Source organism: Epinephelus moara, chromosome 20 (genome assembly GCF_006386435.1).
Source record: "Epinephelus moara isolate mb chromosome 20, YSFRI_EMoa_1.0, whole genome shotgun sequence".
Classification (NCBI taxonomy): Eukaryota; Metazoa; Chordata; class Actinopteri; order Perciformes; family Serranidae; genus Epinephelus; species Epinephelus moara.
Genome location: NC_065525.1, coordinates 17,373,371 through 17,400,764, shown reverse-complemented (window position 1 = coordinate 17,400,764; position 27,394 = coordinate 17,373,371). Strand labels below are relative to the sequence as shown.

At 40.7% G+C, this 27,394-nt stretch overlaps 2 protein-coding genes across 3 annotated transcripts in view; both read right to left on the bottom strand.

Moving 5' to 3' along the window:
- Window positions 1-20,026, bottom strand: part of osbpl5 (oxysterol binding protein-like 5) — a 59,509-nt gene extending 39,483 nt beyond the window's left edge. For both annotated transcript variants that reach the window (XM_050072134.1, XM_050072135.1), the window contains exons 1-2: window positions 19,876-20,026; window positions 715-776 (exon numbers count right to left, since the gene is read on the bottom strand). The gene's annotated coding sequence lies outside the window, so the exon portion shown is untranslated. The remainder of the gene's footprint in view (window positions 1-714; window positions 777-19,875) is intronic.
- Window positions 20,027-23,002: 2,976 nt separating this feature from the next.
- The window catches only part of ptprja (protein tyrosine phosphatase receptor type Ja), a 43,408-nt gene continuing 39,016 nt past the window's right edge, over window positions 23,003-27,394 (bottom strand). Inside the window, exons 29-34 of the mRNA XM_050072133.1 lie at window positions 27,033-27,109; window positions 26,678-26,812; window positions 25,582-25,698; window positions 25,267-25,427; window positions 25,034-25,169; window positions 23,003-24,926 (exon numbers count right to left, since the gene is read on the bottom strand). Of these exons, the coding sequence (XP_049928090.1) occupies window positions 24,762-24,926; window positions 25,034-25,169; window positions 25,267-25,427; window positions 25,582-25,698; window positions 26,678-26,812; window positions 27,033-27,109 (791 nt within the window). The 3' untranslated portion in view covers window positions 23,003-24,761. The remainder of the gene's footprint in view (window positions 24,927-25,033; window positions 25,170-25,266; window positions 25,428-25,581; window positions 25,699-26,677; window positions 26,813-27,032; window positions 27,110-27,394) is intronic.

Here is a 27,394-nt window from a genome sequence, read left to right as displayed (position 1 = left end):
GCTGAAAAAAGAAATAGTAACTAGTCATTACACTTCCTCTGCCACTGTACGAAAGACCAACATGTACTTCAGGCAAACTGCCTGTTTCAGGGCTTTGCGTATCTCTCTGAAGTATCATTCTGCAGCCAAATGTCCTTGAGCAACCCCAAACATTTACTCCCTTCTAACCCAAATGAATCCGACACACCCTGTAAGCTGCTGATCTCAGTTCTGTCAAACAGTTTCTCCTCTTTCAACACTGCACTGTGCTCCAACTTTGCAACACTGACACACGATTGCTCAGATGGAAATGCAGAAGTCACAAAAAAGGCAGAACTGTAAGCTTTGGAGCAGTAACTGACTCTGTGATCAAATAGCTGCAGAGAGCAAACAGATTTAAAATGGAATGAAGACTGGCATAAACAGAAAGTACATCTAATTCACACCTTAAGAGACATGCCCTAATTCTCTCTTCTGCTTAAAAAAAGTGAGTTATCCCTCCTGGCAACGCTGGGTAAAAATGTACTTTGCATTTGTGTCAAATTTTGAAAGTAGACTGACGCCTGAGAGAAAACAGGTCCACACATTAAACCATGACCTTGGACTGTAACATGTGATTGGCGCATGCAAACCATTTGATTAACTGAAGCTAAAGCTGAGAGCTGGCCAGTTTAACCGAGTGTATGCATTATTGAGACTTTAAAGAGTGGGCCTGCAGGTGAGAGCTCAGCTTACCTTTCACCTGAGCTGCAGGAGACACCGCATCCAGGAGCCTTTGTTGGAGCAGCCTGTCTCACCTGCAGAGATAAAAAAGTAAGAGTAAGGTTTCACTTTAACTCTCACAGTACAAACAGACAAACTGCCGGTGTTTCTCCTTTCCATGCTCCTCCTGGTCACACCACTGTGTCAAGGAGGGTGGAGCCCAACTCCACCCCGTCTCACTCCTAAGGGAGCCGCTAACGTCTCTCTGGGCCAAATGTCTGTTTGCCACCTGCACACATACTCACACTACTCTCAGTGTGTTACAGCTAGTCTACAGCTACACAGACTTGGAGCTAAATATCAACTTGAGCAGTCTATTCTTCATTCAATCCAATAGAAAGGTTACTCAAAGTACCAGTATAACCGATAGCACTCTCAATGCTTTTATATGGAAAGAAACGGGACTCATTGTGTGTGTGTATGTTTGCTTAGTCAACAGAAACACTGCAGCAGTCACTGCTAACCATACTCAAACACACACACTATCACATTCATAAAGGACAACTACTCTCACACCAAACAAATACACACCCTAGTAGGATGTGGATCCAAGAAGAGCGAAGCAATCCCACAGTATAATGTAAATTTTGAACCCACTTCTCGTTCTAATCTAAATTTTGACTCTCATTCTAATTGGTTGCACTTGACATATATTGTTTATTGTTAACAGCTAAAAATGTTGTTTTCTAAACCCCATTCTGGTCTTACTTTTGTTTTCCCTTGAAATGCCTCTTAATCCCGGCTGCGCAAAGAACAATGCATTCTCCAACAGCTGGGATGTGTGATAAGCCACAAATCCAAAAACCAAAGCAAAACAACACACACATCAATTCACACCGCAGCGAGCAAACACACACACACGCCCCTGATATACAGCAAATACATTAATATGATTCCTAACAGATGCAGAGTCACATCCACAAATACAACATTGTAATCATTCAACCCGAAGCAATTCAGTATCACAGCAGACATTAGGTTATGTTTTACAGGACTAGGACATCTTCAGGCCTGAATAAATATCAGCACATTAGAGGTCTGTCTCTGAATTTTCACCAAAATCATGACGTATATATTTTTGTTGGATCAATACCATTTCACAGGTAGAATAATTTCATTGACTAAAATACATACAATTAACCAACTCCCTGTCTTTACCAAGGCCTTCAGCAACTGTATAAAACCTTAAAAAATTTTAAGGTCGACATATTTTCAGCAGTTCAAAAAAAAAAGTCCTTGGCATGGCTCTCTGCGGATGACACCACAGTTTAAGGTCCAGTGTGTAGGATTTAGATGGATGTATTTACAGAAATGAAAAATAATTCAGTAAGTTGTGTTTTCTTTAGTGTATTAATACCTGAAAATAGGAATCAATGTGTTTTTGTTTCCTAAGAATAAGCAGTTTATACTGTAGCTAAATAGGGAGTGGGTCCTCATCTACAGAGACTGCCATGTTGCACCGCCATGTTTCTACTAGGGATAGGCATGAGTACTCAAGTACTCATTTGAACGTCAGTACTTGCCATTGCTCCCTCCCTCATGACATAACATTATACATATAAATGTCCCACGGTCTCTCTCTCTGTTTATCATGAGGCTGCTGCTGCGAGAGCACTGGGAAACAGTTGGTGTGCATCTGCCCACACACACAAACACACAAACACACACACACACACACACACACACACAAACAAACACACACAAACACACACACACTGACAGGGCTAACATTTAGCATAACACAGCTAACGTTACCTACCAGTAATTAACAGGTTTAACGATACAATCGAGCCATGTCTGTGTCTGTGTGAGTTTGCTGGGACTATTGAGTGGCTCAGTGTCAGCTGTTTGCTGCTACTGCTGCTGTGTTAGCTCATGCTAACCAAGCAGACGTTAAAAGACATGGGGGAGAGCAGCTCTCTTTAGTGCTACTTCTAACCTATGTAACATAACGTTAATGGCAGCGACAGAAAGTTAGCAGATTTTTCCTGTTCTAACGTTGTTTTTTTCTGTGAGTACTTGAATATGGAAGTTTCTTAAAATGTCCATTCTTACTTTCTACAGTATCCCCGACAAACAAAACAAACACTGGCTCTAGATTATGCCATTCACGTTGGTCACCATAGTTAGAAGCTCCATGTGACAAGAGCGCTGGAAAAACACAGGTTTTTTTGTTGTTGTTGTTGTTTTACATAGAATGGCTTCATTCAATGTTTTTACCCATTTGAATCACCAGGTCCATTTCTTTGGGGGAGAGAGAAACTACTGCAGATATTGTAGCTTGCGGTAAAAACATCCTGAACATCTGGGCCCGTATTCACAAAGAATCCTAAAACTAAAAGTAGCTCTTAGTGACGTCATTCTAAGAAAAATCTTAGAATTCCTCGAATTCTAAGATTTTTCTTAGAATTTTTCCTTGGTAAGATAAAAGTTATTCACAAAGCATCGTAGGCCTTAAGAGAGCTTCTAAGGTGAAAAAGTGTTAAGATGATGAAGGAGGACTTTTAAGAAGCCTAAGAGTGTCTTAAACAGAGAAGATGGCGGAAAGACAGAGAGGAAGGAGAGATATTCTCCGTATATTGAACGATAGTGATTTAATAAGACGCTACCGGCTTGATCGTGCAGGGATAATGTTTGTGGTTGACTTCATGAGCTTACTTTTCCCACCCAGGGTAGTAACACAATAACGCCCGCTTTGGATTGCAGCACGTACCAGCGCTTCTCACACTCATCGCTTGTGCGTAAAAGGAGAGGGAACGACGCATTGATTTGTTGGGCAATGCGCTCCCAAGTCTACCTCTTCCCTTGTGCCGTGATCCCGGGACCGAATTTCCCTCTAAAAACTCCTTTGTTCTCCTCCATGAGCTGTGCCAACAGCAGGCACTGCTCTTCTGTCCAGTTCGGCTTTCTCGTTCTTTTTTTCTCCATTTCGTTCATTGTTTTGGTCATTCTGCCAAATCAAACCGCTTTTTACAAGGAGGCCAGCAATCACAGTAATTGCTGACAGTTAGTCTGCGTCTACCATTAACATCAAATAGATTGGGTAGTAAAATTACCAGCATGGCGAATAAACAAAACAATAAGCAAATCAATGCATGTGAATGAGGTAGGCTACGTTCAAACATTTTGAAGTTGTATAACAATTAATTTAAGTTCTAGGATCGGTTGATTTCACTGTCCATTCATTACTAGGAGCGCATTTGTTTTTGTTTTGTTTTTTTCTTTTTTCCTTTTTGTAACAACCAATCACAGCTTTTAGAAGACTGCGTCATACCTAGCAACGGGGTCAACCGCACCTCCTCACTAAGATAAAAATTTCTGTCCCCTCCTTGCTCAGAGTTGCTCTCAGAAACTTCCTGAATCACTCTTAAGCTAAGATTCCTTGCTAGGAATTTTTAGGCTAAGTTAGGAGCTCTCTGAGAGGACTCTGAGAATCTTTGTGAATACGGGCCCTGGATCTTAAGTTCTCAGAGAGAAAAAAAGGGAGCGCACACATTAGCATGCGCCAGGCCATTGGTTGGCTCTGACATGCCAAACAGCGTCTGTGGTCAGTATTTTTAGCAGTTCAAATCACTGAGTCCATTTGTTTTGGAGAGAAGAAGACTTCTACAGATAACCTGGCCCCTAGTAAAAACCTCCTGAATATCTGGATCAAAAATAAGGTGAGCACGCAACATGTCAAACAGTGTAGGAAAAACATTGATTCGTAACAAAAAAACTGTTGTAATCTGTGTTTTTAACTGGTTTTAATAACCTGGTCAATTTGTTTTGGAGAGGAAGAGACCTTTGCGGATAATTCGTCTCCCAGTAAAAACCTCCTGAACAATGGACACTGAAGGAATTTTAACCAGGAGAAGTTTCAGCTGATTGCAATCTGCAATCCTTACCACGAGATTCTACCAAATCCCCCTAAACCTTACACACTGGACCTTTAATGATCTAATGGCAAACCAACAAGTGTAAAATGGGTTGGGCAGCAGAGACAGAATCTGTGCCTTTAAATCCTATCGCTGCGCAAAGGAGGAAGCCATAACAGTTGAGTACGTCTAACCTAAATAAGAAGTGAACTGAGAGAGAATCCCTGAGCTGACTGCGCTTGAGGGGCAAAGACAAAGGGGGGAGGCAGTGCAGGGGAGATGTAAGCCAAACATAGACAGCAAGTAGAGGAAAACAGAAAGACATGAAAGAGGAGGGAAGGAAGGGGTAATCTAAGATTGGCTGAGGGGGCTATGACATCTCCTAAAGTAAGCAAACAGCACCAGTTTGTATTTACATATTAATTTTGTCCTAGACAAAAGGAAGATTTTTAGGAAGTGCATATGGCACAAGAACAAGAACATGTACAAAGTGTGCATGTACAAAGATTAAGAAGTGAAGGGAAAACACTGTGACCCAGAATGTGGCATGGATGGAAGGACTCCAGAACTACGCCTCTTTCCAATATACACTTATAGCCGTCCTACATTTTCTCATTCAGACCAGACGTGAAGTGTCTTATCTTGGAACCAGTTCACAGTGCAATAAAACAAACTACATGCCACTTAGAAGTGCGAGATTATGAGGCTGCATTTACCACATGACCTGTATTTCTCTCTTCCTCCACTATGCTGCCCAACAACACAACAATTACTCAAAAAATTATAGCGGCAAGCAGCAGTTCCGGGATTCAAGCCTGCATGGACCTTTAAAACTTGAAAGCTGGGTAGGATTAAGACCTTTCACAGCACAAAACCCCTGCATTTAAGATTACCTACAGGTTTTATGAGGATCATGCAGATGTTTATCATATATGTCCAAATCTCTACCGGGCCACGCTCTTCTTTGGAAACACTGTTCCTTCCTATTGGTTGATAACAGAAACATTTTGGGGCGATACTTCAAGTGCTTAGTTTTAAAAAATCCAGCAAGTTTGGTGATGCTTGAACAAACTGTCAATGATTTATGGTCAGATTTTGCAAAAGGCCACTGCACTTGTTTGGAATTGGTGACTGCCCCCTATTTATTTTAAAATAATTTTAGACACCTGGTTTAACATTAGAATTTAACATATCCTGCAAGTTTTGTGATGACTGGACAAACAACACCTGATTCATAGTCTGCCATTTTGTGAATCTGTGGCGACCCTAGTGGTCAAGTTGAATGACACTTTCAGGATATGCTGCGAGTATGTAGGAGACAATTCATGCAAGTTTTGTAATGACTGGCTCTACGGTTATGGAGTTAGGTCTATTTATGTGCTGAGCAACCCAAAGGTGAGTCCATGGTTGCCTGGCAACAACAAAAAGTCACAGCAAACATTTTCTTCACTCGTGGCATTCAATAAAAATAAAAAAAAATAAAAAAGCAGTGTGGCGCGCCTCGCATATTGCAACCTGCAAAATGCTTTCTGTGTGATGGGGCCTGATACGGCTGACAGGTTTTGATAACCTTGGTTGAATAATGACCCACAGAAAGTCTGATACGAATCGGACCTATGGTTCAGGGGGAGATGCAAAAAATGTGTTTTTCAAAAAATTCGAAATGGCAGTAAGTTTTCCCACGAAGACCTTAATGGTTCTTGAGTTTTTTTATTAAGCACACTGAGCTTGACATGTGTGTCGAATTTTAAGTCAATGTGACATACAGTGCAAGGGACGTGGCCTTTAAATTATTATGTTTTTCTTGCCTAATTATAGCACCCCCATCTGGCCGATTGGTATTTCATTTCTTGCGCACCATTTGCACACAGCTTCCAATCATTGGTTAAAATGTCATGTCTCTACAATGTACCATCTCACGAGAATTTGCGAAAACAATTTCTTATTATTAGTAATAATAATAATGATAACAAAACAGCACAAAAACGATAGGGTTTCAGCCCTCCAGGCTTGAACCCCTAATAACATTTAAACCCTTTAGTGTTGGATTTACCTTAATATATTGCTCTCAAATGGATTTTGGAAACACCCAGAGCTGGACATGCAGAAACTACTCAACACCATCACTAACTGTAGAGGCTTGTTGGTTTGCCCAAGTCTTACAGCTTCAAGTAACTGGGCCAAGTGAAATACTGCAAGGGAACAATTAGCTACACTAGCCCTGCAATTGAAAACTTTATGGTTATGGATGAGTGAGACACTGCCACATGCACATTGTATAACCAGCGCTCTGCATGCTTCTTTGCAAGCGTGCAACTAAGTAACATTTACATCAGAACACTGTGAGCTCGCCAACTTTCCCAGCAGAGAGCCAAGACTGACTCACAGGAGGGGACCAGGCCAGATCCTGCCCACTGATTTATAGTTGTGTCTCTGGCTCGATTAAGGAATACAATAGAAGGGGTGTGAATAATAACTTGAGGCAAGAAGTAGGTGCTCCAACTGGGAATATAGTAGTGGCTAGAGACTGAGGCAAAACTGATAAGTGATAACAACGGGCTAGTATTCTGACATTAAAATTTTATTGATGTATTCAAAACACAGTGGAAACCACTTACAGGGATCACGGTAACAGTGTTCGACCACTTATGAGGATCAAAAAGCTTCACACAGAGTCGTTCCTGTCAAAAAATGCTATTTCAATAACTCGCTTGTGGTAGTCACGTAGTCTGCTTACGGTGTTCATTGGATCTTTTCATACATGGCAACAAATGGAAAAACAATTTTTATTTTTAAAACCACTGTAACTGTACATATATATATATTTTTTATTTTTACCCCCATGGTACTTTGTCTCGGCTACATGAGGCTGGTGCTGCTTGCACATTGAAATCATGACAGAAAGTAAAGTCATTTTCTCTCAATGAAAAACGTGATCTCCTGGAAGCTAATGACAAACTGCCAAAAACGAGCTAACAAGATGCAGAAGCAAAACTTGGTGTTCCTCAGGCTACCTTGTGTAGTTTCCTCACAGTGTCTGGCTGCGAGTGATGGGAACAGAGAAAGAAACCCCATGGGTAAGGAAGTGCTGTGGTTGAACCGCCCTCGTCATGTGGACTGATAATGCTGTTTTAAACTGTACTGGATTTTAAAACTGTCCATAAAATGGATTAAAAAATGAAGCAGTCCATTTCATTAGTTTGTATTTTTGTAATAACAATACACATGTCAATTAAATGGTAATCTGCATGAGAAATTTGACCTGGACAGAAATGATCACTGTTAGGAGTTTCCACTGTACACTAGAATCTCTGACAAAGTCAAAGTATAAAGTCCTTGCACATTGGCATCTGTCCATCCACAGTGTTTGAAATTCTGCGCGTCACTATTCAGATTGTGCCATCACATCCTTAGGCAATCCCAATTTTCTTTTTGTCCTTCCTTTACCTGTCCATTGTTGTATCTACTAATTATTTTCCTAAAGGGCAAATACTTATCACTCCTCCTCACTTGTCCCTTTACATTTCACTAATAATCTCAAAAGACCAACATTCAAACGCAACAGCTCTAATTTGTAACTTTTGTCCAAGCTTTCATCAAAAGTCAAGAATCTCATCAGCAGCTATCTCCACTTTCCTCTCCATCTAACTACATCTCCATCCATGCATGCCCATTTAGCTCAATGTCATCTTTAACAAGGTTGACGGAGGTCACATAGGTTCTGCTGTGAAGGTAGACAGTCAGTATCTGTTTAGAGGCTGTGTGTTTTCAATCAACTATTGTTAGACAAAGTCCTTCATCTGCTCCTGGATCTGAGATTCTAATCCGAGTGGATAATGGAGGCTGATATTTATAAATGCCTTTAGGTATACAAAGATTGTATGTCCAGTTAAGCCAGGGCAAACAGACAAACAGACCATAAACTTAATCACTCCCCCTGCATGACCGCAGAAAAATCACAAGCCCGAGGCACGGGACACAAAGTGAGCACTCTCTGCTCATAATGACAGCAGATTGGACTTTACAGGAACGGCACTAGGTCTAAGGGCACTTAACATCAAGTGCACTTAAATGTCTTACAGACGCATTATTGCTCATCACATACCCTCCTACCCTGGGGCCCTTTATCTCCGGGCATAAGGCAATAAAACAATGTTTAGGTATCTTAAGTAAAAAAATTGCACTGCAAAAATAAATGTTGTAATGCGAGTGCAGTGTCTTTCACACTTAACTAGGTACAGTATATTCTTCCTGTGCAGCCTGAAATACACTTGCTTCTAGTAAACGTTAAAGGTGTTTTTATTGTGTCATACTCGTAATTTTATTGTGTCGTAAAATGGCTTGCTTTGAAAATAACCTTCTGAAAGCAGATGTTAATTCGAGATAATGAACTGCACTATGCTACTTTTATCACAGCTTTTTAAAGCATTGTCTGAGCCCAACTATTGAAATAAATGTTGCTGTAAACATATGCACTAATTGACATTAGTGTTTTACTTGATGTAGAGCCCAACATTCTGCATACCAATTACCAAAATATTAACTGTGAATGGCAATTAATCTTCATAAGTGAACTGTGGCTATGGGTGGCCAGGTTTTTAAATGATGTCGTGATCACCACATTGTTCATCAAATGCTTCAGACCTGAGGCACGACTGCAAAGCAGCCTGGTAGGAGTTACAGTCTGCAAGGAGAGAACAACAGTGTCTTAATACCCCTTGGATACAGGAGATAGAGGTATGACGTGGTTCTACTGAACCTCACATAAGTACCAAATAAATTTTCGTTTCAGTTATTTCCATTCACTTGCTATCTCATGCTCGCCCACTCATGCCCTTTTTCCATCTCTTGGGAGTTGGTGAAATTACATTTTAACATCAGTATCATTAAATTAAGTTTCCACCTCCTGATAGAGATGCTTTTTCACCAAAGCCTGCTAGTGTCTGTGTTCAGCACAGTACGGTAAAAAAGGTGTGGACTCAGATCGACCACCAACCTGCTTCACTATGTTGATGTGGATGGCTTAGATAAGTCGGGGGGGGGGTTTCCCACTGCATGACTATTTACACATGGTGAGTGCTGGAATATAAATGTATGTTGGCCACAGACAAACAAATGTAATGCAGGCAGGTTCCTTGCTGCACATTTGTGGACATACTTTATATTCAAATGTCTGCTTCAAACTACTTGTTAGGATCGTGTCTCTCACTTTTTACTATAAAAATTTCATGTCAGGATTACAGGAATTAAAATTGTTCATTATTATTGTGGTATTGTTTAAATGTGCTGAAAACGTTCAGTACCGATACACTCACTGAAATTGTTTCACCGGGTTTTAATTTATATTGGCGCATAATACCCGTCCTTGAAATGCTTGCTCACATGTCTGAGTCAATGTAGATGAATCCAAGGGACCAGTAGCATCAGTGGGTTTGGCTACTGCACACCCACTCTGTTAACAATAACTGCCTGCTATATTTTCATTGACACAAAACAAACCCCAAGTTGCACGCAGAGCCTGCTCGCCATCATCGGGGAGACTGTTGCTAACACTGGTTAAAGTGGGAAAGCACTGTATTTACCTTGAGTTTTTCAAAGCAGGGGTGGGCGATATGGCCCTAAAATAACATCACAATATTTCAGGGTATTTTCACGATAACGAGATTCTTGATTATGAGCGATTAGAGAAAAAAAAAAACATACTTATTATTAACTTACTGTCTATTAACTCAAGAACATAGAATTACAACAAAATAAGAGATACAGTTTTACATGTTAACCTAACAGTTTGCCTTCAAATAATCGAACTAAACAAAAATGATCTCTCATTTCTTTGGTTTGTAAAACAACAACTCAGATTGAGATTCAGATTCTGTATACAATATTAATAGCACAACAAAATAAAATCCACCACTGGTGATCTCCTTCTCGGTAAAATCCTAAATGATTGAGGCGTCTTTTTTTCTCCATCTGGACCTTTATGCTCTGCCATTTCTCTTCTAACCATCACGCTGTAATCTGTGACACACTGCTATGCTACGTTAATATCGCACAGTCATATGTGTAGTTTTTGTCGAGCCACAACCACCATGTAGGTTTACATTACCAAAGGTTGAAAATAAAATCACTTGATGACACAGACTCCTGTGTGCACATGGCAAGAGTAGAGAGGGAGAGATGCTGCTGCTGCTGGATGAGCCGCTGAATGAGTTCCCTCTGGGCGAAGTTGCTAAAAGAGTCTGAGAAGTCTGGGGCTGCTCATAAAACATTCAGGACGCCACTGTTTATTCCACACTACTGAAGCTGCTCCTCTTTTTGGAACCACTGCAGAGTCGCTAATACTTTTGCTTTCAGCCATGCTTGTTGTTGCTACTGGTAACAGTATGACGTCAATATGTCAACAAGTGGAAATATCTCAAGTATCAAATGTGAATTTTTCATATCATATTAAAAATAATACCTGTAATATTGTGAACGAGATGTTATGGCACACCCCATTTCAAAACACAGTTTAAATGACAATTAAAGTTTAAAACAGTAATAGCACTCATCTGAGATCCTCAAACCATAGCCAGCCGTGTTGGCTACAGTGGCTGTGTTGGCTGTGTGTGGAATTAACAGCACGATTGGAAACTGACACTGATCAATAACTACCAGAGGCTTAAATGTCAAAGCCAGCAGTAAACTGTAAGCGGTGCTACATCAACAAAAACATCATAATCTGGCATTAAAGGAGTTCTCTTGACATTTTAGAAAAATACACTTGTTTGCTCCCATACCGGGAGTTAGATGAGATGTTCGATATCAATTTCATCTCTGAGCATTCAGCACAGAGATCAGACGAAGACGTGTTTATCTGAGCACAAAAGAACGGAAGTGGGGGGGAAATGCTAAAGGCAGGGAGTCACAAACATTGGAGGGAGGAAGCGTGGAGAAATGAATGCTGCAGCAGTGGTTTCAGAAGTTGTTTTGTGACCACTTTTGATTTGCTTCCTGCTTGACACCTGGTCACTGTTGGAAACCGTTGTAACCAACATCTTTCACACTGTCCATGGCCATTGTTATTAGTAAAAGTCAAAGCTAAAACCCTTTTACAGCCACACTTCAACAGGGGGTGAGTGCTGAATACCCAAAAGATAGATTTTGGGTGGAGTGTCACTTAAGACTGTAGTCAGATGATGGTCTCATGTCATGGAAACTGCCATGCTCTGAAACCTGAGGTCTTTCTTAAAGGTTAAGGCAATGCTTACCTTCTTGGCAAAGACTACTACGGCTGAGTGTCACAAGTATCCGTTTAGTGTAACCTAACAGTGTCACTTTCTCTCCTTACCTGGCCACTCCATTAAGAAAACAGAGACTACACACACTCCACAGCCTCATAATTACAATGCTTGCATTTTCTGAGGCAACACAGTTAGGAAATGACATTCATAGTTATTCCCTGATTTGTCAGTAGCCAATGATATGCCATGACGTGAAAACATACGCAGGCAGACGCCAAAAATTCGAGCCAATCTGACAAAGTCTGCACAAAGCACCATGATGACCATCCAAAGAGGGCTTTAACAGGCTGACATTAAACCCATGACGTAATCAAGCCTCTCAGCATCACCTCTTTCGTAATAAATCACTCTGTGTAAGAAAAGTATGTCATAACCTACAACAACCCCACTGTAAACTCAATACAGACACTGCAGCTTATCCCTTGGAACTGCAGATTATCAGCATTTGACATGGGGTGTCCACAGTGCCAATCATTTTCAGGGACTGGATGATGTCCCTGTGCAATGCCTGCAACTCAGAATCTGCTTAACAACAAATGCAGATCGTAACAAGGACATATGAACCCTTGCCACATAAACATTATAGATTAGTATAGCACAGGCAGGAAGCAACACTTACCATCTAATAACACAATAATGTATCTATTCCATGTACACAAAACAAGCATGTATCACTGCACACACACAAGCCCTTAAATGAAACTAAACTCTGCATTTGTGTGATTTTCTGTGCTCAGTTTTACAGTATCTACAATTCCCACAAAGTAAAAACACTTGGTTCGGAGTAAAGCTGGCAGCATTTACACAAGCAGCAGCTCCATACATTAAGTTAGAGATGAGTGAGAGGCGGATATCGATTGCAGAGGCGCTAGCAACCGTGAGAACGCTCCAGCCGCCACTGCCTCTGTAAAAAGAAGAGCAGTGGATCTACGGTGTTAAACCTGCTCTATAAATACACGTGCCAGCTACCCACCAGCCGAGGAACAAACGTCACGGGGTCAGGAGGTTAGTCACAAACCCTAAATTTGTATGTGTGTGTGTCTGTGTGTGCCATGGATATGGGAAGCAACAGGCAGACAATGAAGAACCATGAAGTGAAGAATTTGTTTTTTTCATGTTCAAAGAATTGAAATGCAAAGAAGGTTGTGACAGGAAATTCTGTGAAACGAATGCATCAAGAAGACTGGGGAAAAAAATTGCCTGCATTCTTAATTGCAGTCACATATCTCACAAATTATCTTCAAGATAATTCCTGTAATATTGCAATAAATAAACAGATGAATTTACTTGCATAACACCTGGCTCTTGCATAGGTCCCTTTTCTCTTCAACCTTAGAGACAAATGCTTCCATATCCGAGCTTTAAAACCAGTTCGATTGTATCCATCTGTGGTTGCACACACTAATCTTTTGTGGGATATTTACATCGGTGTAGTGTCCAGTGTTTGCATACCGTAATGCTGCATATTAGCACGGGGAAAAGACAAGATGGTAAACAGACCGGGCGCTGGGTTTTTGAGGTAAAACAGACTAAGTGTGGAATTATATTTTACCCAGAGTTGGTTTAGAGACTGCCAAGAGCTTCATTACTCTGGCAGTTGAGTTCCGCCTCTTTCATTCCCTCAACATCAGATAATTAATAAACATTTAGATAATCAGTTGTTGACCTTTGTGAACAGATGCAGAATCCTCCACGTCCGCATTGCGATGCATGTAAGAAACAGTTATTTCCTCCACCCCTAACAGGTTGTCACAAGCAACCTCACTTGAACAAGCAACGATATTGGCCCATGCTACAGAACAGCAATAGGGATAAAAGGGCTGCCCTTTTGGGTTTTAGTAAAGAAAACAATAATAAGAAAACTGAAGAGACAAAGATTATTAGTTATCAATTGCTATATTATGCAAATAACATTTTCAGTACTGTGCAGTCTGCATGAAAATCTCATGGTGGCAAAAATCCAGTTTCTGGTTACATAATAAAATGTTGCATCTGAGTCACAAATATGGTTTCAGATTACCTTAAACAGTAACTGTTTGTCTTTGTCTGACTTTTCTAATGAGAAAAGGGAAGGCTGCTTCCCCATATTAATGCGTTGCTAACACAAAAGACTACTGTCTGCAGACATTACAGGGTGTTGTAATACCAGTGTCATCGCGAAAAATAGATGATATTATCGCAGTTAAAATTGGGGACTTGCATCTCACAGATGGGTGTAACAAAAATCACAGTGATGTAATGTGGCTTTTACAGTGTGACCTCAACAAATAATGTCTCCATTTGGCAATACGGCGTGTAGCATATATCACTTTGTGTGCTCTCTTGTTCCTAATATAATAATGCAGCTATATCATAACCTTGGAAATGTCAGCACTGCCGTATTGTGTTTGCACAGATGAGATTTCTCTGGGAAGAAAAGTGACATTCTGTGAGAAAGGGACCCGTTTTTAGATATAAAGGCCAACTCACAGCTGTAAAGTAACTTAGGACAAAAAAACTCTGCAAGACCATGGGAGGAGAAGGGAATCTTGGCACAATAGAGGCTGCTAAAAGTGCGTTTGCTCTCTGGGGGCAGAGAGACAGATTCAATATGGAGCAGTATTAGCCTAGATTCCCCCACTAGGTGTCGGGGAAAGCATTTATATCTCAGGGGAACTGGAACTGCGATGAGCCACTTATCAAACCCTGGAGTAGGACACCTCCATTGTTAAGAGCAGTCAGATTCAAACTAATAGTTTATAGGGCTCAGTATCTTGTGGGAAATTACTGGGAAGAACTGTCATACTGGTCACATACTGACAACCAAGTGTTATGTGTAAAGACTTAGTGAAGTGACACTATCTTTTTGACAATATTGCCTGCCTAGAGACTGCTTCAGGACTTTCTTTCCACCTTGTACTGATACTATATATTTTGAAATTCAAACAAAAGCTTTAATTAACACTGGCGTTCAAAATTAATTATCATCAGTTGCTTTAACTCTTATTGTTGCTTCCACAACTGATGCATGACCATGGCAATGCAAGTCAGTGGTGAGACACACTGAGCACATTTTTGAATATTTAAGAGGCAGCAGAATTTACATGATGACATGAAAACAACTCAGGACGGTCAGCTTAAGGTCAACGACGTTGTAAACTATTTTTTGTCAGTAAAACAAACTTGTGAAACATCATATGGGACAAATAAACTTCAGTACAGTTCTGACATCAGCATCTGCGCTACACAGAAAGCAGTGATGCTCCAGCCTGTTGACTGAATCGGAAGCCCTGCAGAAAACAAAAGCATCTGCTGTGTTTTACAGTAGCTAGGTGAGGATCTATTCACTGCCACTGCCATGTACACTGCTATTTATTATTTTAATTCCAATGATAACTTCAAAAAAAAAAACTGAGTTCCAATCCTAGCTGACTGTACACCAGCTAAAGCCTCTGTGCTTTTTCAAGGGACAAAACACCTGCCTGCAGATAAACCTTAAGATTGAACTGGTTGGGCATTTAGTGGTTGACTGGTTTAAGGAGTGTACCATGAAATGTTAACATTCCAGATTGATGGTGGCTGGTAAGATCCCCTGTGTCCATCTCTGCCCCTGCATTTCCTGTCTCTCAATACTGTCATACTTTCAAATAAAGGCAAAAAAAGAAAGGTCCAATTAGATGCGTGATATTGGATTTTTGCTGAAATCCAATATGCTGATATTGTCCAACTCATTTTGGCCAACTGCTGATGTCGATACCAACATATATGCACATATTTTTTTCCTCCTGATTGCAGAGAATATCGAGACTCTCCTGTAGTGGAAATAACACATTATTATGCCAATTATTATCGTGGTGGCCCACTGGCAGGTGCAGACATAAAATACAATGCTTTTCAAAATGCACACATTAACTGGACAAAATGAGAAAACCACTTAAACTTTGGTTACATGTAAAACGGCCATATTGATTATTCGGTAACATTAAAAAAGTGAATTGACAGGCTTGGATGATGCTTTCTCTGGGACAATCTTGACAATAACGACAATAACCATAACAACCAAAATCAACTCATTAAAGTTGCATAATCAACATCCTATTCTGCAAAAACGGAAGAAACCATTGGAATCACTGGGACTTACATGGATAAAAACTGGACAAATGTCTGAACTGCTGGGGACACTGGAATGAATCGGATAGACATACACATAACCATCATTTAACCTCACTATATTGTGCCTCTTATGTAAATACAATGCCTCCTTTTTTACAGACCAGTCTTGTTATGTTTTGTCAAGGTTTGTAAGCTTGCTTCTTGGAAAATTTGAATAAAATGAAAGAGTTTAAAGTTACATAATTATAACTTCATCGCTTTGGGCTGTCATATAGGCAGGAATGTTTACTTCAGGCTGATGCCAAGATTTAACTTCAAAGCTTTAATTTGCCGATGCCGCTGACATGGGGCTTTTTTTGCCTCTATTCTTATGGTGGATACTGAAGGTTAGAGTGGAAATGTGGGAGGAGAGAGGAGAGGTGACGTGTAACAAAGGTCCCCAGCTGGACTCAAACCAGACGGGGACACTGCAGTCTGCGTCCTAAACCCCCAGGCTACCAGGACACCTTCAGACGGCTTCGCCTATAGAGTCAGACTGACATGTACGTGGTATTTTCTGAGTATTCCTCACAGCACAGCATGGAAGTTGGGACATCTGTTGCTGTGTCTTCCTGCTAGAAAAAGCAGCGATAAAAAAACCCAGCACTAACCACCCACAGAAACCGCTCGAACAGCTCTTCACATTCTCACCACCCTTTTCTCTTTCCTTCATTCACTGCTGCTCTCTCCCCGTTTGTCATTCACGGCAGAGCAAAGCCACAGTTCTAGTTGATAGGCTTAGGGACCAACACCATTAAATATCTCCACCTGATTAGTGCAAGGTAGACTGTCACATGGTATGACCAGACTCTGGGTGTTAAGAGATCAGCACAGACAGAAAACCTCATATCATTATAAAAGCAAGGTTGGAAAGACTCAGGAGAAATGGAATAGATGTTGATTTGCTTGGTAATAAATGATTAAGACTCAGGCTAATGAAGGGCATTTGACATGGAGTATTTAAAGCAACACTGATTTGATCAAACCCAGATATGCAAATAGGAGAAGTCTGTTGCTATTGATCTCATGACCTATTTCCAATGGCCACACAGTATTAATGACCTTCAAATGCCTGATATGTTTCCATGCCTGCTACTGACACCACTTGCAGTCTGACATTTTGCGGCCATTCAATATCAGATCAATTTTTGTCCAGTGGCAGGCTGACAGAGAACCCTAATACTGGATATCAGGCCTTCAATTGTTACGTATAACCCACTACGAAAGATGGAGTCAACTGACTGTACAGACAGAGACACTGAGACAACAGAGCCATGACAGTGCAGAGAAAGTCGGAGACAAGAGTCAGACTGTTAAACAGTCTTTTCTCACTCAGCTGCAATTTCCCAAATATCACCAGACATTTCACTCCTAGCACTCCGGTAATCATCTCCCCTCGTGCTTGGATAGCTTTCTTTTTTTCAGTATTTTTGAGTGACACATTCCAGTAACCCTTTTAACTATTAACTAAAGTGCACTTCTGTGCTATTCTCATCTCTAGCAAAGCCCAACTCCACATAATACCACACGATTAAAGATGATGAGCTCTTCTATCTTTGTCTGCACTGGGAATAGACAGAGATGGATGAGACGAAGTGGCACTGTGAAATCACCACATTTAGTCTTTATCTCATCAAGATCAAATATCACTATATAGCCTGGCCCATACTGTATGTCTGAGCCTGACACCAATGTCACTATTCTAAGATTTAAGAAATCTGCTAATGATATATTGTTTTTTTAATTAATATTTTTTTATAATAATCCCTCAAACTCGCTTTATTTAAAGGTCCAGTGTGTAGGGTTTAGGGGGATATATTGGCAGAAATGGAATATAATATAATAAATATCTTTTCTTTAGTGTACAATCATCTGAAAATAAGAATTGTTGTATTCGTTTTTTGCAGTAGTAGCATCGCCATGTTTTTACAGTAGCCCAGAACAGACACACCAAACTCTGGCTCCCGATAGGACCATTTGCATTTTCACGTCCACCACTGCAGTTCGCAGCCCCTTCACGACAAGCGGTGTTAGAAAGACACTGCTTTTTTAACATGAAACTTCTTCATTCAGTGTTTTTACTGGTTTAAATCGGTGGGTATATTTCATTTTGGAGACGAGGAGACTTCTGTGGATAATTCGAATTCCAGTAAAAACCTCCTGAACAATGAACACTGAAAGAAATCTAACTGGTAGACGTTTCAGCTGGTTGCAATCTGCAATTCTCACCATTAGATGCCACTAAACCCCCTTAATCTCACACACCGGTCCTTTAAGATGTGACTGATATGTGTGAGGAGGGCATTTTGGGGTTGAAAAATAAACTTCTCAGTGCTATCTGGTAGACGAGCTATGTAATGGACAACCTTTTTACATTACCTCAAACATATTTCTGTATTTCTGTACTTGTAGAAGACTCCCGCACGCTGTCAAACTTGCAAAAATAATGATTTCAATGCTGCTGCAACGTTTTAGCATTAAAATGATGGCCTGATGAAGGTCTAGTCACCGAATTGTTGCAGGCCTGATGAAGGTATAGTCACCGACATGTTGCAGGAGCATTAAAATCATTATTTTGCATGTTAGACAGTGTGCGGGAGTCTTATCTACAAGTTTAATTCTTCTCGTCCCTCTCCTACGCACCTGTTTGAAAATAGATGTGCAAAGTATTCCTTCATTTTAGTATTCCTATACTGCAATGCCCTGCTACTTGTAAGGTAACATATAGGTACCAATATGTCTGCAATAAACCAATATGGCCAGTGTCTGTCTACTTACAATCACAAGAGCCCTTTAATTCTAGTAAAGACAGCCAATACTATCAATATAAAGGGTGTGTTTGCTTTTTTGTATAATCTGTCATACAAAACTGAATATTACCCAGTGCTCTAAATATTATTTGAGAAAGGTCTCTGCAGAAAAGGTTGTTGACAGTCACAATGTGCTGGTAGGAAACACATGTCAAAAGGTTACAGCTCTGGCATTACACCAGAAACACTGGAGCTGAACCATGCTGAAGATGTCTTGGCCTGCGCTGCATATACCGGTGTTTGACATTTAAATGTCCACCAGCCTCACAAGGCTCTCCTTTGAATCATCTGCACACTGCATCATGTCCTTACATTGCTTACTGCATGACATAACGACGATGTACTAAGTGTTACGTTTCCTGTGTGTGTTAATAAGGTTGTTGTGAAGTGGCTTTAATCGCTGTGATTATTCCTCCAGTGATTGCTCGGCCACTTGTGCTGGTATATGGGTTATCCATTTTCGTGTGGTCCGATCTACCCATGCAGCTCAGCGTTACACTTGAAGCAGGTGATGGCAGGAAGCGAGTAAATAGGAGGATATCACACAGAGGCACTTGCCCTTGCTTGTCACAGCCACCCTGGACATCGGCTCGGCTCATGGTTGCCATGCAAACAAGTGACAGCCAAGCTGCAGCCGCACGGGGCATGGTCTGCTAACGTTTACTTTATGTAGCTAGCTTGTAACGTTAGCCACTACCCGGCCAGACGGCACACACACACACACACACACACACACACACACACACACACACACATAGATAACGTTACCATCTCCACTGACCAAATTCCTCCAAATATTGCGACGTTGTGGTCCTTCCACTGACCAAATTCCTCCAAATATTGCGACGTTGTGGTCCTCAAAACTCCCGTCCGAAAAACACAAATCTTCCCACTTCTCCCACTTAATGCTAACTGGGCTCCGCTAGCTAGCGCAAGTTAGCCCACAAACGTAACGATAGTTGAACGGACACAAGTAACGTTCGCTAAAAATAGCAAGTTATCTCTCGACGTGTCGGCGTGCTGTAGTAAGGCAGCAGTTAAATGTAAACTTACTCTGTGTCGACCAGCGTGGCGCTCATATGGTTGTTTCCGAGCTGTCCTCCCAGTCCAGCGTCATAGCACGGGGCTGTGTTGAGATGGCTGGGTGGAGGGGAGCAGCGGGCGGGCTGTGGCGGACGGTAGGAGTCGGCTGGAGGAGAAGTTGCTCTGTTTCAACATGGAGAGTGTGGAGTGGACTGGATCCTCCTGCTGCGGTTCATCTGGCTGGCTGGCTGCTGCTGCTACTGCTGCACAGGGAGCCCGGGCGACACCTGTGGCCGCAGCAGCGTATAACACCTGCTGCATGGTGTTGTGCTGGAGGTATTAAAGGGGAACACCACCCAAATAAATGATTGCAACATGTTATTTCCATAACCTTGGCAAGTTTAATTTATAGCTATGAACATGAACTATTCTCTTTTAAAGCAAGAAATAAGTGTCAAACTTGTATAAAGTCTGGAGCTGCTCCATAGACAAGGAACAGGTGCCTGATTTTGGGGACCCACTGAATGTTTGTGTCTGTTTTTATACCCACATAAGCTTTATTGTACTGTAGTTTTCTCAGATCTGACACAAAAAATGTCCCCATATACTCAGAACATTCCCCTGGGTGCTCTCACGGTGGTTCCCAACTGGTGGGTCGTGGTCCAAAAGTGGGTCGCGGGTCTATTCTGAGTGGACTGCAAGTGACTCGCACACATGTCAAGTTTGTAAAAACACACTTTTTTTTTTTAAGGACAGTGAATTTTCGACACAGAGCTTTTATAAATGACTAACAGACAGCTACTTGACAGAGACTCACAGACTAGCTCGAGGACATGGCCAAATGCAAGTCCTTGATCTTGAACTTATGACAAAGGAGAAATCTGGACCCCATGGCCAGACCAGTCGGGAACCACTGATCTATAATATCTTTCCCAATTCATTGTCTGTGAAGCACTTCCAGACTTTATACCCTACCTTATGACATCACAGATTTGAGGTTTAGCCCTCCAGTTTTTCATTCATTCATTCATTTTCCATAACCACATATCCTATTAAGGGTCCCAGGTGTGCTGGAGCCTATCCCAGCTGTCATTGTGTGAGAGGCAGGATACACCCTGGACAGGTCACCAGACTTGCAGGCTGACACACGGAAACAGACAACTATTCATGCTGGCATACACACTTCTGGGCAATTTGGATTCACCAGTTAACGTAATGTGCATGTCTTTGGACTGTGGAGGAAGCTGGAGAACCCGAAGAAAACCCATGCCGACAATGGCCCCAACCAGCCGGTTGATTCCAACCCAGAACTCTCTTGCTGTGAGGTGACAGTGCTAGAGAGCTGTTCATGTTTACTGTCTTAGACCATAGGAATAACATATATGAATTCTGAAAATGGGCATAATTCCCCTTTAATCATGGGCACGAAGTAGTTATGTGGCCTACTACAAGAGCAAACATAAACATACTTTTTCATTATCACATATCAAATATTTAAGCCCAATTATTAAGACTTTGTAGAGCATTACAACTTGATAATAATTCAAAATGTTAACGACTCCAACCGAACCAAGAAAACTGCAAGAAAGTATTGGACAGTGTATTTGACAGTGGTGCATTGAGTATCAAGATTTGTATTTTCATTAAATGTAGCAATACACAATTTGAAAATAAAGAAAATGTCATGCATAAGATTTTTTATCAAGTAAAAGTATGGTGTTATTAGAGATATGTATGTTAAGTATCAAAAGTAATTGAGGCAGCATAACAGACCCTGTCATAGTTATATATCATTTTACTGGATTATTATTACTGATGCATTTAAGTGTAAGTACTATTTTACTGTTTCATACGAAAAAACATTGTTGGAAAAAGTAGCTACTACCTATACTTGTCAGATACTGTACTTGTAGTGGAATAGGAGGACAATATTAGTGAAGTACATGTAGAAGTAGGAAGTAGGAGAATACTGCTGTATCTAAAGAAGTATAAGAACCTTAAAGTTGTATTTAAGTACAAAACTGGAGTACTTGCACTTGGTTACTTCCCACTATTCCCTGAAAGAGCAAACATCGTCACTCTTATTTTTCATTATCACAATAAACATGCATTTACAATGTGTACGCGTCAAGTTTAAAGTCGTCATGCTGTTACCATGTAAACTATACACGTCTCTGCTTAAAGAAGAACAAGGCAAGACCTCCACACAGCTGCGTGTGTGTGTTCCTCCAATTAGTCAGGCACAAATCCCCATTTGCCACTGTTTTTTTAATGTTTTCAAAGACATCTATAAAAAAAACTATTATCGCCTCAATCGGAAGCCGAAATATTCCGGTGTAATCCATTATGGTGGATTTACTGGCACGTAAGCATTTGAGCTCATCATTAAATTTGGATCACCTAGTTATCTTTTGTCCTATTTTAATTTTGTGTCCGCAGGTTGGGTCCCTGTCCCAACAGCTCCATCTCTCTGTGTACCTTTTAAGAAACTAGAAAGAGGCCTCTAAAAAATGTCACATTTATTTTTAGATCCAACTTGTGGTCCTGGCAGACATGAAACAAGCATGATGAGTGATAAATATGTGAGACATATCTGGCTTATTGAAGCCGACATGCTGACAAACTCTTATGTTACCACCATGCCAGCAGTGACCTCTGTGTGAGAATGACTGCCCTTAAAAACACCTCCGTAATGCACCAAATCCCCCGGGCGCACAGGCCTGATGTGAGCTGTAAAAGTAGAACTTTTTGAAGTCTCCGAGTAAAAAGCTTTTTCCTCTTGGGGTAAGAAACAGAAATGGCGTTATTTATACATCCTCTGAGGGTGCACTTAGCTACCTGCAAGCTCATAGTTGTTCTGAATAATGCAGAGGTGTGCCAGCTCAGTCCTCCTCTGCAGCATGCAGCGTGTTCTATTGTTTGCTGCTTTTGATCTTTCCATTTGACTGAAACAAATTTTACTATTTGAACTGTTTGCACAATGAAGTCATCGGGAGTGATGTCACAATCTGTCACACAGATTGTGCAAGGTATGATTTTAAAATTGTGAAACATTCTGGTGAAAGCTCCAAGCTGTTGGGTTCTTGTAAAGGAGAAGTTCCCCTGCACTCACTCACACAGTGATTTAAACCACACATTCCACAGCCAAACACAAATGTGGGGTAAAAATGTAATAGCATCTTTAATCCCATTTTGGGTACACAAACATTAAATCCTCGCCCCTTTGACATTTATTTGCATTGTACCAGCAAGCATCTCATAAAGCCTTTAAAAAACATCCTACAACTTTGTGACTATTTGCATTAAGTGCTCTCAGTCATTAAGTACATTATCATACAATAAAAATAAAACATGGACTAACCGCACACATCAATCACTATTAAAAAAAACGTACCTGCCTCATGGAAAATTCTGCCCTTTAGAGCTGAAAATAAAGCTCCTCTGGTGAGTTTAACACACAGGAAATGTCCTTAGATAGACCAGATATGCAGCAGGAAGTGACATAACATGTTTGGGTTTTGTTTTTTTTCTGAGGAATGTACAATGTAGAGAAGAAGGACATTAACAAAACAAAAACAACCGGTGTGACCTCCAAGTTCTTCAAAGTATTCGCTGGTGCATAACAGATTTTCTAACACGAGTGAAATGTTCCGTTTTCATTGTCTGAGTTCCTGAGCTTTTGTATAATGTCATACAAAAAAATGTAATGATCAAATGTGTGGGGCAAATAGCAAATTGGTCCAAAGTTTTACAAAGCACTCGCAAAATCTTATCACAGATACCGATTAATAAAAATAAAGAAAAACATCTCTAAATAGCTTAAAAATGTGGACAGTGTATAGAAAGACAAATGCATCCAGTGCATCATTGACTACAGTGTATACACGTACAAAAGTCTTTACAAAACCACAATAAAACTCCTTCATTATAAGGCATTGCACAGTTCAAACTGGCTTTACAGGTGCAAAAAGAACTAGCTGAACGATCTGACGAACTTAATCTTAAGGTTCCTGCAACAAGATAATATAACAGTCCCTGTTTGTCTTGTTCAGTTTAAGACAAAAATAACAGAGTGCCACCTACTGGCACTAAAGCATACAGGCTTTGAAAAGGCACGTGGTGTTCCTACCAGCAATTCTTTGTACAAGGCAGTTCAATTAATTCGTCAATTACAATTTTTTCTTTGTAATAAAACATTTACAGCATCCAGTACATTACCTGAGCAAAAAATGTAATCATCTCTAAGTCATATACAGTAGTAAACAAGCAGGAAAAAACAACTGAGCAATAGAAACATCTGCAGTTCTAACAGAGAATCAAATTTTATATTTGACCAAAGTTTACATATGATCCAAATATTTTCGCACAGTGACTTTGTTCCCTATATTGCAGTGGTTCTCAACCAGGTGTCCAGTGCCCTCCAAGGGTCCTTGGAGTTCCAGGGGGTACCCCAGAAAAATTGGGAATAGTTTCTTTCTCTATTTAATGCGGTACAGAAGTGAGCTCACTGTGAGCAAGAGTCATACGAGTGACTATTCTGATCATAGGTTTCGCTCTTCTCAACTGAATTTGGCATCTTAATCATATCTAACCAAACCAAAATCTTTTCAGGTGGAAGTCCCTTCGGCAAAATCCTAACCGTCACCTAATGTGTATTAATTTAAGGGTCCTTGACACAAAAAAAGGTTAAGAACCACTGCCCTATTGTATCTTCATATACAGCTCCCTCCATAATTAAACACACAACATTTTCAACAAATAAATACAACAAAATAAAGGTTTAAATCCAGAAAGCTACAAGATTCTTAACAAAAGGGTGACAAATATAAAAATAAATACAGCAGACTCTGTTTAAAGTGTTCCCTTTGCAAATGTCTGCTCAGTTTCTTTGCTAAGTGGAAGACCTGAGCGGGTTCTCATACCTTTGAATTCTTGAACCCGTTTTTAGGGTAACCTTTTTTTGGCTCTACGTTCTCGTAAATAGAGAGTGCGGCAGTGTTTTGGTAAATTAGATCCACGTTGGTTCCAGTTCTTGATCTGATGATGTCCATGGCACACTGGTTTAGGAACACATACTGGTCCTGCAGGGACATCAGAGAGAGAGAAGTTTACAGAGCTGCAGCAAACTTCATATACTGTTTCAAACAACATGCACAATAAGACAACTGTGACAAAGACTGTGTCCTACCTCTGTCTGCACCATAAGGGGCCGGTGCATGCGCAGATCGTGGACGATGCCATACACGTCCACATAATATTCCCTTTCAATCTGGAAGATCAAATGGTCGATGGCTATGAAGGTACCTGTGCGTCCAACACCAGCACTGAGTGTAGACGGCGTAGGGAGAGAGACAGATTAGCAGATGAATCTTTGTGTCATTTCTGAAATTAAAATGTCTGTGTGTGTGTGTTCTGTCGGACCTGCAGTGAACCACAGTAGGAGAGTGTCTGGAGTACTGATCCATGTGTTCTCTGACCAAGTGTCTGAAGCTGATGAGGAGCTCGGTGGTTTGTGGTACCCCGTGATCCGGCCAGGCTGTGAAGTGGAAGTGACGCACTGAACGGGTCTCTGCTGTTTTCACCTGAAGGACAGACACACACACAAATACAAAATATTTTAATGCAATGCAGGGAAAGTATTCTAAACTAAAGGTGTTAAATAAGCACTAATGGGTGGTGACGTTTTACCCTCCTGAATCATTCTTTCGTTGGAATATGTCACAACTCGCCACTTACATTTTTAATGTCAAAGTCCCTGATGGTCCAGTCTTCAAGTGGTATTTCAGAGGTTGTTGTCACAGTGATGTTGTCAAAGTGCTTGATGCCAGGAGCCCAGTATTGTTCACATTTCACCTGGAAAAGAAAGGGAAGTGTTCAGTTGAAACAGAAACAGAATATAGACAGCTACTTTACATTCGGGATTACCAGTATTTGAAGTATAAGTGCATTGTAGTCATTAGCGCAAGTTTAATTTTGGTTGAGCAATGCTCCGGTTATGCATTGACTTATTTTTATCTGTTTTGCTTCAGCCCATACAAAATGTTTAAGAACACACGGTGTGAGATGTGGAAATTTGTCATACTTCTGATTTAATTGTCTTTGTTATCAATCTAGTGTATCTTTTTATTGGTCGGGTCATACATGTTCCATACATGTTGTATTAATCATGTCATATGAATGTTAATCACTCCATACATCCCTGCTCATTGACATTAACTGCTTAACATGATTGAGCAATTATAATGTAATGCATTTACTATGCGCGACATCTTTACTTAAAGAGGTACACAAGCAGATGTCAGTGATAGCGCACAAGTAAATGTGTGGCACACCCGGGCAAGCACATGCATCTCAATGAGAAGAGTTCATTTTCATTTTTGTGCATTTCACTGAGCAGAGTTTAAATGCACGGGCTTGGCCAAACATGAGACTGTTTATGCAGAGGTGTTTTTGGTCGTAATATTTTAGCAAAAATGCATGTGTTTGGGAAGTACTGAGTATACGACTGGATAAATGAGACTTGGATTACACTGCGCGGGTTGTGTGAGAATTTGTAAACTGATTTTTTTTTTTTCTGGTTTTGTGTTCTTGAAGTCAACACAACATGGGGCAAGTAACTGATTAGAATGATCATTTTATGGGTGGAGTATTCCTTTAACATGGAGGATGCATTCATGGAATATGTTACTGGTTATGTTTGGTATGCGACATTTAGTGTCCAGGAACAACAGTCTGCTGGCTAACGTTAGGGAAGACATAAGGGTGTATGTGTGCGTCCACGTATGTAAACATACACATTGTTGCTAGGTGTTGTTTTTGCATTCATACTCACCCGTCCCTGTTCGTTACAGCGTGTCAGCATGACCAGAGTCTGTACGTTCTTCTCCCAGATCATCCTCCAGAACTCGTTCACTGTGGTGGGCAAAGGGCCCTGAGCTGCAATAAACTCCTTCCTGGAGTTGTAACCCTGTCAAATAAAACATCAGCCCAGAGACATGACACAAACACACATCCTGTTCAGGTTTCTATGAGTCTGTCTAGTGTTTTCAATGTAACTGTGGAGGAAGAGTTTAAAAAGCATGACATAAAGCAAAAGGAATGAGCAGTGATGTCGCCCAGTAGGATGTTTACTGATGTTGAAGCAATGACTGAGGCAGAGAGCTGTTTGAAAGAGTGTCAGTACGCACCGGCATGTAGTTAGCATTGATGTAGTCATCATATGGACTCCCATGGATAATAGAGAGTTTCACCCTAGAGGAGTCATCTAGGAGGTGAGAAAAGAGAAATGAAAAAATGCTATGTACGTGTAAAAGGTTAACTAAAAATGAGATTATGAAAGTAGATATGGTATGATGGGCAGGGCTCAACAATAAGGATTGCCCGATTGCCCGGGGCAAGTAAAACTCACGGTCGGGCATGTAAACTAACAACTCACTTGCCCGATCGGGCAAGTTGCTAAAAATAGTAAAAGTTAATAACTAATTGATAAAATAAATGTATTTTAAAACGTGCTCTTCTGCTCTGATGCAGCGGTCTCTCTGCCTGAAGT